Consider the following 13,489-nt stretch of genomic DNA (forward strand, 5'->3'; position numbering starts at 1 on the left):
CATTCAGAATTTTTCATTCTTTATTTTTATTTTTTCTATGAAGTACAAATTTACAAAAATATTCAGAATTTTAATATTCGTACAAAAATTCAATAAATGGCTAGAATTCCAAAATTTTGTTCCTGGATTTAAAAATGTCCGAAACTTTAGAAACCAACATTCAAAAAATGTTTGTGATTTTCAAAAAATCTTCCTTTTTCTATAAAAGATGCATTTGCTAAAATGTTCTTGTTTTAGTGAAATGTTCACAAATCCAAATTAATATTTGCGTCTAAGAAAACATTTTCGATTTTTTTGAAGGTTTCACCTTTAAAAATATTCAAAAATATAAAAAATATTTTTTTTGTAAAATTCTCATGTTTTCAAAATATTATTTGACTGGTATGTTTTCAATATATTGTTTGTGAATTTCAAAAATTATTCATGTTTTCAAAATATTTTTTGACTGGGATGTTTTCAATATATTGTTTGTGAATTTCAAAAAATATTCATGTTTCTAATTTTGTTCGTGTTTTTCCAAAAATATTGGAATTTAAAAACATGTTCTCATTTTTGAAAATTGTTTAGGATTTAAAAAATTGTTTACGTTTTCAAGAGTATTCGCCAATTCATATTATTTTGAATGTTAAAAAAATTAAAAAAATCTAATATGACGCTATGGTATTTTCTTAAATATTCGCGCTGGCCATTGATTTGTGATGCACGTTCGTTCTATGTTGGTTGACTATAAATGAAAGAAATTGTGGGCACGTGCCAATAAAAGAGAATATGTTGTTTGGCTTCAATTAGAGCAAAATTATGGGCACCCGAGCACTAAAATAATCAAAGAGAATAAACCCTAAAATAGAAGGGACATTCATGCCTGATTATACTAATGAAACGGGATTTATGTATTGCGATTAATAATCCGCCCGGTTATGCCATTGTAGGATAGAGTGGTCGAAGCAACCGTGTCCTGAAGGTCGCCGCACAACAACCAAATGAGGAGGCTGGCAGAACCTCGAAATGGAGGCGGACCTGGAGGAAAAAAGGCATGAGTTGGGTGCTCGCCACCATGCCGACCAACCCCACCACTATCACGATTTCGCATGCAAAAAATGTCCAGCGAGAAGACCATAACTCCTTGGTCTGTCGCCTAGCATTATGGAGACCCTTTTTTGGATGAGACCTCAATTATCTTTCCCGTTGCTTCTTGCAAAAAAAATCTCTCCCGTTGCAACGCACGGGCAAATATCAAAATGATGATTGTATCACTCCTGGGAAGAACATGCCATAATTTGGCTATGTAGTGCTAGATCAATTGGGTGCCGTAAGTAACAAACGGTAGGTAAAACAGAATAGAATTCATCAGCTCACATCTCAATTTCAACCATTGACCTCATTGATTGAATATTTGTGTTATTTTCGTGTTGCATATATATGTACGTAACACTATGCTAACCTGATGAGTAGGATTAACAATGGTAATTAGTGGGCTAATCACCACATGCTACCTCATTGATTGAATATTTGTGTTATTTTCCTACAAATAAAATGACTATCATAGAAAAAAATCCTAAGGATCCAAATCCTCCAACAATCCTATGAAATTCCTTTGTATCGAAGGAGCACCGAAGGTAGTAAATAGACTAGTGCCAAGTTACTCCTCACTATGACTAGTCTGTAATGTCCCACGTGAAAATTATTCGGGGTAGTAGTTGCTTTGCATGCATCTAATTAAAGAGCGCTTATAGCCAGTAGTTTTTGGCTTCATTTGGTGGATGGAAACCTGCATGGACTTTTGTGTTGCATGTGTTGCAACAGTCCATCAAGGGCCTTGTTTGATTGGAGAAGTTGCAACCATTGGAACAATGTGTCCTTTGGAAGACATCGTGCACTATAAATAGGCATGCATGTGAACATCATTGGACATTTGGATTCTATTTAAGATAGCTTACCACATATGCCATGTGACACTATAATTAGAGCCAATGCATTAGCATATATAAGGAGGGGGAACGCTGCATGAAGGGAGCATGAGCACATCTATACATGAGAGTTAGCGTATGCATGGTGCAGATGGTAGTATTGTTCTCTAATCATAAGAGAAACACTATAGAAGAAGGAAGAGAAAAGAGAATACTTTACTACGACAATTCTACGCCGGTGATTTCCAGATTCCACATGGATAATAGAGGCACCAAGGTATGTAAGCCAAAGGGGTCAAATGATTGAATCCACTCGATGTCTAAATGATTTTGGATAAAAGTTTCCACATGATAGTTTTTTCTTTCTCACAACTGGTAGTAGAGCCTGGATATTAGCACTTTTGATTCCCCACAAAAGTTGTGTTTCTTTTATCTCGTTTTGTCTCCAAATTTTAGTTCTTCCCGTTGGTTTGCTTGAGATAGAAGTTTCTTATTTGGCTATTGGAGAAACATCACACTAATTGAAAATTAGCTAGTGCAAGGAAGTTGCATTATGTGTGTAGTCTTGTGTAACATGGTCAAGAAAGGGGCCTACTTTACCATGAAGTAAACTTATGAACATGAGATTTGTAGCATCCTATTTGATCTTGGGATTTCTGCATTGTGTTGAAGGTATAGATAGATTTGTTATTCTCAAATCTCAATGAGCATGAACATGGAAAATACTCCCTCCGTCCCATAATATAAGAACATTTTTGACACTAGTGTAGTGTCAAAAACATTCTTATATTATGGGACGGAGGGACTAGTTTGGTATGTTATGTACATTTTTTGTATTGGGTGAATTGTTCTTGAATTTCAATAACTATGTTTTTCTGTTTACTCAAGACTCAGGTGCAACACTATAACCAAGTGTCATAAGCGGGGCCGGGCCAAATTGGCAGAACAAATTAGATTAGCTACTATTCATTGAGAGATTATTCTTTTTTGTTCTCAAGATATGTTTCAAAGTTTGGATTAAATTTGTGCAACATGGTAGATATATATTGTGGCTACGTTTTGACTTACATTTAGATTCTTTTTCGACTTTCAGGCGGGTGCACCAAGATCGGATACACCAGGCACGCCACAAGTGCTCGTGCATTGGAGACACCTTCCCATGTGCGGTGTGGGGGAGGCAAACAGAGGCGACTAATGTGAGATAGAGGAGAAAGATACAATGTACAGGTTGTAAAAGTAAAACTGAAGCTAGCACGAATCTCCAGGCCAACGATCCAGATAAGCCCGTGAAGTCCATGTGCTTTGGGTCAAAATGTCATTGGTGCCATGTATAACTAGGTACTAGAGCAACCAGCCACTATATACGTGGGCAGAGAGTAGTGATCATTCTTAACAGCTTTATTAACCTTCCTCTTACCATCCGACAAAAAATATAGTTGGATGAAGGGTTGCTCTCCAGCGGCCGACGAGGAGAGGGCGGCGATGGTGCCGCTGCCTCCTCCAGCTAGGGACGAGATCGTCGACGAGGATCTGGCGGCGGAGCACACCAAGCCGTGCTGGACCACGACGGCGAAGGGCGGCGTTGGAGTGGTCATGTCCATCTTTGTGCTTCTTGCTTTGCTAGTCGGCATCAAATGGATCCACCTCGACGCAGCTGTAAGTATACCTACGCCTATCCAAGAAGTTCAGTTAGTTCACGTTTCCCCTAAAAACTAAAATTTGGAAGTCAATTCGTGTTGTTTCCTGCTTGCGAATGCATGCACAAGTGCACAACGAGCGATGACCTGTTCTAAGTACTTCTAATCATGCATGAACTCAATTAATATAAGTCATCCACTAGTGATTATTGCGAATGATAACAACAAATTATATGTAAGTACAAATTGCAAAATAATTATCAATCTTTGAAAAATTATAGTAGTACATTGCAAACAAATATACTCCCATACCAGTAGTTATCCCTAAAGTACGTGTGCTAGTAGCTAGCTAGATATTATCCCTGGCCTAACTGTAGTATTCAAATCATCCTTGCGTAGATCTCTAGTTAGTATGACTCCGCTAAATGCATAATCAAGTCACATACGTGCCACTAGAGTTAATCACAGTAAACGGTCTTTTTCACAAACTTGAGACACGTACAATATCATTCTCATGACCAAGATCTTCTATCCATGTTTACCGTACTACTACACATTCACAAAACAGTAGAGTTAATCACAGTCAAGGAATGAGGAAGGAGGAGGAAAAGGTGAATGAAAGAACGGCCAGAGGTGAAAGAGTGAGATCTCAAAGTAAGACAACGGTGAAAGACAGATATATGCCAGGGTGACGGCGGCGAGACGAAGGGGCAATGGACCAGAGGAGGGTGCAGTGAGGCGTTTGTGGGTGCTAGAAAGACAAGAGTAATAAAAAGCAAGCAGTGAAGAAAATCATGACTTAGTTATCTCGTAATTTGATTGGTGTATCTTGTCAAAGAAGACAGTTTCTCGCCAAAACTAAGAAATTCACACTAGGTTGATGGACAAGAAATATATCCCTATAATAGGGATTGAGTAATTGACTTTGGGCTAGGCGACTACGATATGTGCAATATTAAAGGTAAAACATGACAATTACACATACTCAAATTGCATATTTCTATGTGAATTTTGAATTTGCTAACCACATGTCCCAGGTGGTCAAATTGCATATTTCTAATATTAGAACTAAACATATAATATTTGTGCGACTTTAATATTTGAAATGTGAAAGTCCTCGTTGTCGAGGGATGAAAGGGAACACAGTTAAAAAACGGCTAATAGGCTTGAGGTGCACAAGTCTAACTTGGAGTTGCACTTACAATTTTTGTGCAACTACATCTAACTTGGAGTTCCACTTACAATTGTTGTGCAAATGCAATCTTTTCGACTGTGCAACAACTCTAATTACATCCTCGCAAAGAAAAAAAAGCTCTAATTACACTTTTCTTTCTACTACTAGATTTAGTGTTGCGCATATAATAGTGCGCCTATGGTTTTAAGAATATGCAACCCATCCAAAAAAACAAGTACTAAAAGAATCGTGTTTCTCAATTTATTTATGGCTATCTTTACTATATATATACATATATATATATATATATATATATATATATATATATATATATATATATATATAACAATCCTACATTAATCTTGACTTTGGGATAGCGATCCATCAACGACAAGTGCGAGGAAATGCTCCCAGTGCTTATAGATGTCCAGCTAGCTAAAGGAAATGGTCAAATCAAACATATTCAAATTTGATTCGTGGGACGCAAATAAATCCTCTTGAATTTAATAATACCAAGATTAAAAATAATATAAAATAAAATATGATCGGCGTTTTATTTTAAAATAAGATTTATTGGTATACAAGAAGTAACTTGATTGGACATTATCTTACATCACTAGCCCCTTACATAGTTCCAGGCGCACCTTATATAGATTTTTATTTAAAAAAAATCAAATTACTCTATAACTTGTTTGTGGTGAATATGGTCTAGTGTTCTACTCACGTATGAAGTTTCGTGAAGAAATGACCTAGATATTCTTCATTGCGCAAAAAAAATATTGCAACTTCAAAAAATCTGAATAGTAACTTTTATATAGAAACCGGTTTTATTTTTTCTTGTCACATAAGACCATGGAAGTCATTTCTTCGCGAAACTTACACATGAGTATAACACTAGATCATATTTCGAACAAAAAGGTCTTCCTGTAAATAGTAGTATAAGCGTAAGAGATATATTTTGATGATTGTGTCAAATTAAAATATCAGTACTGATTAGCTTTTGTGTACATCCACGCATTCATGATCACAATCCAGCAGTACTACACGTTCTTGCCGGCGGGCACCGGGTTCAGTCAGCATAGACGCGGCCACTCGTCCACGGCGCCCCTGGTACCCATACCATTGAGCTGCAGCAACGACACCGACACATCGTCCTCGTCATCCAACAAACGGCGGTACTATCCAGGCGTGCGGCCGCCTTGGTGCCCGGACTACTTCCGCCACATCCACGCGGACATGGAGCCGTGGCGCGCGACGGGGATCACGCGGGACGCGGTGGAGCGCGCGCAGCCCCACGCCGACTTCCGGCTGCTGGTGGTGGCCGGGCGCGCGTACGTGGAGAAGTACCGCGACTCGTTCCAGACCCGGGACGTCTTCACGCAGTGGGGCATCCTGCAGCTGCTCGCCCGCTACCCGGGCCGCGTCCCGGACGTCGACATCATGTTCAGCACCCTCGACTCGCCCAGGGTGCTCGCCGCCGACTACCCGTCGCGGTCCGCCGCGCCGCCGCTCTTCCGGTACTGCAAGGAGGAGTCGCGGGAGCTGGCCATCCTCTTCCCCGACTGGTCCTTCTGGGGCTGGGCGGAGGTGAACGTCCGCCCGTGGGCGCCGCTCATGGAGGAGCTCGTCCGGGAGAACGCGCGCCTTCCGTGGCCGGACAGGGAGCCCTACGCGTTCTGGAAGGGCAACCCCGACGTGTCGGAGGTGCGCCAGGACCTGTTCCGGTGCAGCAACGACTCCGCCGCCGGCAAGGAGTGGAACGCGCGGCTGTTCAAGCAGGACTGGGACGCCGCCGGCCGGAACGGGTTCCGGGACTCGGACCTGACCAAGCAGTGCCGGTACAGGTACAAGATGTACGTGCAGGGGCACACGTGGTCGGTCAGCGAGAAGTACATCCTCGCGTGCGACTCGCCGATGCTGGCCATCGACACGCCCATCAGGGACTTCTTCTCGCGGGGGCTCGTCGCCGGCAAGCACTACTGGCCCATCGACCCGGCCAACAAGTGCCGCGCCGTCAAGTTCGCCGTCGACTGGGGCAACGCCCACCCGGCGCCGGCGCGGCGCATGGGCGAGGAAGGCAGCGGGTTCGCGAGGGAGGAGATGGGCATGGACTACGTGTATGAGTACATGCTGAGCGTGTTGACGCGGTACAGCGCCCTGCTCCGGTACAAGCCCGCCGTGCCGGAGAAGGCCGTGGAGGTCAGCCTCGAGTCCATGGCCTGCCCCAGGCGCGGCCGCGAGCGGGAGTACATGATGGAGTCCAGGGAGAAGTACGTGGCCGTGGACGAGCCATGCACGCTGCCGCCGCCGTTCACGGTCGATCAAGTCAGGGAAATAGCCATGAGGGACGAGCAGGTGCGAAGCAAACTACTTCAGATGGTGCCACATTAGCTAGGCGGCATGTATGAAGCGGGTTTTACTTTTTATTTAAAAAAATTGTGGCCCTGACACATGTGATAAACAATTCAAAAAAATGAATAATGAAGCAGCTTTTACTTAGTTTATTACTACTTGACTTAGCTTAAATCGTCCATAAATTGTAGTGCAGTGATAGCCTGATAGGCGCCGCGGGTTCGGTTGCCTATCATTAGATCCCGCGCATGAGTGGCTTTGATTAGCCCGTGGATTAGGTGGCCGTCTTCCTCCTCCCTATTCCCGGGCCGCCCATGCTCGTCATCTCCTGTTGCAAAACCTCCGCCAAATTTCAGCCATCTCTTTGGTCCTCTCCCGACGATGCCCACCTCCTCTCAGTTCCTCCTCTCCCTCATCATGACCGCTTACCACCTTCACCTTGCCCTCAGCCACCAAGAGCCGCTCGTACTCGAGCTCGCGCCGGATGCACTCTTCCACCTCCTCCTGCTCCCTCGCCGACCGCTCGAGCACGACGTGCTCGAGGAGCTCCTCCTGCCTCGGGCTTGATGACGCCTCGGCGCGGCGGCACATCGGGCTCTACGGCACGAGGCGAGAGCTCCTCCTCCGGCTCCCTCTTCACCGGAATGAGCCGCGAGCTCGATGCGCCCGCGAACCAGGAGCCGGAGGAGGCGTGGCGGCGGCGGGCGAGCTCGCGATCAAACTCGTTCCAGCTCGCGGCGGTCGAACGCTAGTGGCGGCCGGCTACCGTGGTTGAGCCACCGACGCGCCCCCCACTTGCGCGCGACGTCAGATCTGGCGCGGCGCGGCGCTCCGCCTCATCCCCAGAGCTGTCCATGGCTTTCGCAGGCTTGCCGGCGGTGAGAAATCGAGCGGCGCGGTGGGAATCGAGGGAAAACGCGGCTGCGCGCGGGGGGGGGGGGGGGTAGGATTTCGACCCGCATCTGCCCCGCAAAACCATAGTTATACTGCTTCAGGGGTAACGTTTGCGGGCCGCAGTAAAAATATTTATGGGCCGGACGAGTATACGGGCTCTGTTCTGCCCAGAAAATTGGGCCGAGCCCGTATACTTCTCGAAATTATGCGGGGTCTGCTAGAGTTGCTCTAGTGAGGATAGGGTGTGCGTGTGTGCGTTAATAGAATGAGCGTATGCGCGTATATATGAGCGCTTGTGTCTGTAGTGATGTTAAACAAATTCTTAAAAATTACTCCTACTTGGTATATACATTTTCATATATAAAATAATCATTTACCGAAAAAGTCTTTCGCCCCGCTTTATATATAAAGCACAGATCAACCACAGCCCAAGTACAAACACACTCCACGACAACACATGCACACACCCAAGGCGGGATACATAGGAGCTGAGCGCAGCAACACCACCTCTAACATTACAAGAGCAATCGGGGACCTCCACCGTGAACATGCCATCGCGAAGAGATGAAGCCGCATATGACGAACCGTGAGCTCCAAGGCGGCGCCTCCAAGAAAGTTACGACGCTAGCGCGCCGCCACCGCCTGACCCGGGGGGTCAGAGTTTCCCCTGGAGCGACACGATGACCGCTGAGAGCCGCGACGACGCCTTCAAGAAGTAGCGCGCTACGCCGCCGCCGGTCCGTCCGAGGATAGAGCAGGTTTTCACCCCAGCAAACACTCACCGCCACCGAACGCCACACCCCTGCTACCATGCCGCCCACGTGACCATGGTCACAGGGCAGCACCAAGCCACGGGCTCTGCCCATGAGCACCACGCTACCACCACCAGGGTCGTCACCCCGGCATTCAAGACCTTGACACCACCGCACCCGAGACCCGTCGCTATCCCAACTAAAGAGACGAGTGGAAAGATCGCTCCTTTACACACCCCTGGACGGCCCTCGGCGCCGAGACCCAAAGGGCCGGCCCAAAAAAGGCCTCCATCACCCGTCCTGCTGCACCGGGTGCAAGACAAGCCCGATCCTGCTGCCGGGCGCGAGACGAGGTCGGTCCTGCTGCCGGGCGCGAGACGAGCAATGGACCCCATAAGCTACCACCACGCCGCGGCAGCCCACATCCACGCCGAGACTCCGAGGAGCAGCCCCGAGCCACTTTGCAGCAGCTGCGACACGCCGCCGAAGACGCAGCCCACCCCTCGGCCATGGACGCCCGGCGCCCCGCCACCCCGCAAGGAGCAACTAGACCGTCGGCCGCCCCGCCACCACCTTAGCCAGGTCACCGCCACCACCCACACGACTGCCGCCGCCACCACCCGGATCTGGACAGGGGCACCCAGATCCGCTGCCAGCAAGGTTCCCACCCCTGGAACCCCAAGAGCCGCCGCCAGGAGGGGGATGGGGCGGCAGGACCACCGGGACGCCAGCACGCCGGGGGAGAAAGCAGAGCTCGAGGACGGGCGACGACTGCCGCCGACGACGCAGAAGGCCGCGCCCCACGACGCAAGCCTCCGACGCGCGGGAAGAAGACGCCCCGCCGCCGCCTACGCCGCGCGGCCTTTGGCCGGCGACGCGACCGGCGGCGGCGAGGGAAGAGGGGCTGGGGAGTGGCGGCGGTAGAGTTGGTTCCCTGAGTCGCCCGCGGGCCATCAAAATAACCATTTGAACCAAAGCCTTTACGAGACTCCGGCTCCGTGACATACATGAATTTTCTTTCTTGTTTAGCGGGGCCGTGGGGTGATATAAGGAGTTTGAGACAAACAAAATCCTTGCAAATTTGGCATCCCGAAACTGACGAGTTTTCGTTCACCCTGCCCACCGCGAAAGGCCACCGAATCGCCCCCTCCCTCTAGAGGTCCAGCCCGCTTGCCGCGCCGGCTCCGGCGCCGAGTTCCCCACACGTCCAAACCCCTAGTCACAGGGGCAGTCTGCGCGTTGGTCAGGGGAGATTCTCCGATTCGCCGTCCCTATCGAATCGCGCCACCGCGAGGTTCTTCCCATCTCACCCTGCCTTTGTTCATTGTGTAAATTAGCTACAGGTTTTATCCGGGGCTCTTAGAAAACTAGGTTAGAGTAGAGTGCTCTAGCGGATTGGTTGAGGGTCTGTTCTGCCCGATTCAGTCTGTAGCATCCGCTAATTTCCAGCGCTCGGAGATAACTTTCCTGCTTAATTCAATTTGAACTGCCAAAACGTCTTATATTTAGGAACAAAGGGAGTACTTCGAACTGGACGAACATATCATTGTTGATGATGTTTCAAAACTAAATCGACCTATTATGTAACTGGCATGAATGGATGCTTCAGACCTTTTTCTTAACCACTATCTGTATCCGTGTACTTCACCTGTGTCTTATATTTCTAATTTGTATTATTTGCTTTGCAAGCAAAGGCGGAGCTACGCTGGGGCGAAAGCCCAGCAGAAAATAGGCAAGGAACATAGAAAAACTGGGCCTAAAGACCAAGTGTTATGTGTAATTTGTGAGCCTGACCCGCCCAGCAATCGGATGTAGCTCCGCCACTGTTTGCAAGTATTTGCCTGTACTGGTAAAATGATGTTTTCAATTTTGCCTTCATATTAGCATTGATATGGTATTTTAACTATTGGAAAAGTTAGTAGCCAAAATTTTCATCTCAAGGGAACACCATCGAAATTAGGTGAAAATTATGTGTTTAATGCAAAACCATATAATTCCATGCTGATTCTTGATATTTCTCCTCTTGACCAGTCTCTATTTTCCATGGCGGCAACATGTTTTCCAGCTGCATTGATATCTCATACATAAAATTTTTGTTTTCTCTTTTGCCCGCCTCTTCACTATGAGTGTTTTAATTGTGTTTTCCTGATTGTATAATCATGCCCCATGGTCTTATTCTACTCCCTCCGTAAACTAATATAAGAGCGTTTAGATCACTACTTTAGTGATCTAAACGCTCTTATATTAGTTTACAGAGGGAGTAGTTGTCTATATATGTAGCCTGATCATCGGAGGCCAAAAATTGATAACAAACATTTTGTCAGGCTCAATTTTTGTCGTAGGTTCTTTTTGTGACCATGTTGTTTTATATGAAATTATATTTTAATCAACTGGCAAGCAGATTGCTCGTTTATTTGAAGTTTTGCTTCTTGAATATATGCTAAATTTTATATTTAAAGACCATTGCTAAAGTACAATGAAAACTGATTTGCTAACTTATTTCATTTAATATTTCAAACTTCATATATAGCACGTCTCTTCTATATCATGCTTCCTTGACGTACCTGCAGTGCTCTGCTTACTACCATGCTTTTCTTGGGCGGGCGGCTGTCCTATTTACAGTTTTTGTTCTTGCAGGGGCTATCCTTCTATTTATGGCCAGTCTTTGCCTAGTCCTTTTTTTTGCCAATTGCCTAGTCCGTATTTGTCCATGCGCTAGATGCTTGCAAACATGTGGCTCCTGGGGCTTACATGTAGCCATGCTATGTGTTCAGGAAGCCAAAACTTGTTATTTTCCTTGTAGAAACGTGATCGCTTCCTTGTATGGTACGTTTGACAGGACTGATACTATGTAGATAGATTACCGGCCCAAAAAACCTGATGGGGGAAAAACTATGTGGTTCACTGAATGAATGAACTGATGATGCGTTCTGCTTTTGCACAAGTGCCCTCCTTTTGAAGGAAGCATAGTCTCATTGAAAGTTCTTGAATATGTGGGTGGGTGTGTGTCTTGTTGGTTGTCTGCATCTTTCTTGCAATGGCAAGACGAAAAAGGGATGGGGTAAAAAAATACACTGAGCTTTCGCCCCACGGCTTGTTGTCGTGTCATTTGTACTGTGAGCTAGAATTTCCATTGCACTAATCAATTGTTCCTCACCCACAGAGATCTGGTAAGAAATTGGGTTTCATCATGGAGCAGGATGCCCTGCCGGCTTATTCTCAGCAAGCGAAGCTACCCTTGGCTCTGTTTATTTTTTGAAAGCAACAAGAAGAAGCAGCTCCTGTTTGACCCCTCCACCAAGAAGATCCGTGGCATAATCAGCGCGGCGTTCGCAGATGCCACCTGCGTGTTCGAGAATGGCGGGTGGCTGCTCATGCTCCAGCACAAGCAACTTGGTTTCCAGGAGCAGAAAGAGCAGACCATCTTCCTTGTGCATGCCAGCACCGGCAGGCGGCTGGAGCTGCCGGCGTGCCCTTCTGTCATTGACGGTCTCTTTGTTTTCTACGTCGGCTCCAGTGAGGTGCCTCTGGTCGTCGCGTGCATTGAGACCATCTCCGGGGTTCCAACCGTCCATGTTGCCTGCCCTGGAGACATTTACTGGAGCGTCTACAAGAACATGGAAGATTGCATGCACCTACCGCTGGATCCACACAGGCGCATCAAGTGCACCCTCATTATCGATGCCGTCTTGCTCGGGAAGCAGGCCGTCTGCGTCGACTACCATGGGAAGATCCTGATCTTCGACGTCACGGAGATGAGCTGGAGGAGGACCGCTCTTTCAAAGGGGTGGAACGAAAGGGATGCTCACTTCCTTGTGGCATCCGGTGAAAATGTTGTGCTCATCTCGTGCCGTCGCTTTCGTGGACGGTTCTGTGATTTCAAGTTCTTCAAGCTGGATGCTGAAGCACTGGAGTGGTCGCCTCTAGATGACGCAGAGCTTGATGGTTGCAGCTGGTTTCTTTACAGAGGCCGCTCCATCCTTGCGAGGGAGGAAGGCAAGAGGAAAGTCTACACCTTCTATCCAAGCCAGTGGGGTGGCTCGACGCCGATCGATGCCGGCAGCTCGAGGAAGAGGAAGGTAGCCCATATGAAGTCATTGTCTTCCAAAGAGAAGTCGGTTACGAATATATTCATGCATGATTTAGAAGATGGCGTCGTCAGGAAGGTTCTCCCGGCTTCAATTGTGACCGAGGAACGGCATTGGCTTCGGTCTAGTGTCTTTGGTGGATCATTTCAGTAATCGTATGTAATAAAATATGTTGTCTCAAGTTACATTACGAAACTTGAGTACCAACACAAACTTGCAAATAGGAAGATTTTATTGTTTTGCTTTGGAAAAGCAGGTTCAACAACATTGATTGATGTATAATTACTCTTAACACAAGTTCACAAAGTCTTGCAAGCTGCAAAATTAAGCAAGGCTGAGACAACCAACACAATAAAGATTACATGAGGCACGCATGCTTCACTAATCCTGTTGCTAGACCAACCACCATCAAATCCTGCATATCATCTCAAGTGGATATGTTGCATGCCGTTAACACAGCCATCCAGATGGGTTGCCACTGAGTGATTGTGAAAACTGACTATGTGCAACTGAAGACAGCGGTGAGCAATGAAGACTATAATCTTTCTGCATTAGGAGCTATCTTCAAAGATATTAAGTTTCAACTGAGAGTGGATTTCAATGATGTAACTGTTGTGTCTTGTCCTCGGACTTGTAATTTAGTTGCACATTGTTTAGCTGCGTATGATGCTAAACTAGGAGCTGG

The 13,489-nt window shown here is 46.6% G+C and overlaps 1 protein-coding gene and 1 pseudogene across 2 annotated transcripts; both read left to right on the forward strand.

Annotated features, from left to right (window-relative positions):
• The first annotated feature begins 1,994 nt into the window (after window positions 1-1,994).
• Window positions 1,995-7,222, forward strand: LOC125522709 (uncharacterized). 2 transcript variants are annotated; one of them, XM_087536119.1, is made up of 4 exons: window positions 1,995-2,184; window positions 3,001-3,245; window positions 3,344-3,563; window positions 5,754-7,222. In XM_087536119.1, the coding sequence occupies exons 2-4, from the start codon at window positions 3,220-3,222 to the stop codon at window positions 7,107-7,109; spliced, it is 1,602 nt and encodes a 533-aa protein (XP_087392245.1). In that variant the 5' UTR covers window positions 1,995-2,184; window positions 3,001-3,219; the 3' UTR covers window positions 7,110-7,222. The 2 variants fall into 2 exon arrangements, with proteins under 2 accessions (XP_087392245.1, XP_087392246.1); XM_087536120.1 differs by having other exon boundaries at window positions 5,757-7,222.
• Window positions 7,223-10,979: 3,757 nt separating this feature from the next.
• LOC125519959 (uncharacterized) lies at window positions 10,980-13,107 on the forward strand (annotated as a pseudogene).
• Window positions 13,108-13,489: the final 382 nt, after the last annotated feature.

This window comes from Triticum urartu, chromosome 7A (assembly GCF_056163025.1).
Source record: "Triticum urartu cultivar PI428250 chromosome 7A, HENAU_Tu73, whole genome shotgun sequence".
Taxonomy (NCBI): Eukaryota; Viridiplantae; Streptophyta; class Magnoliopsida; order Poales; family Poaceae; genus Triticum; species Triticum urartu.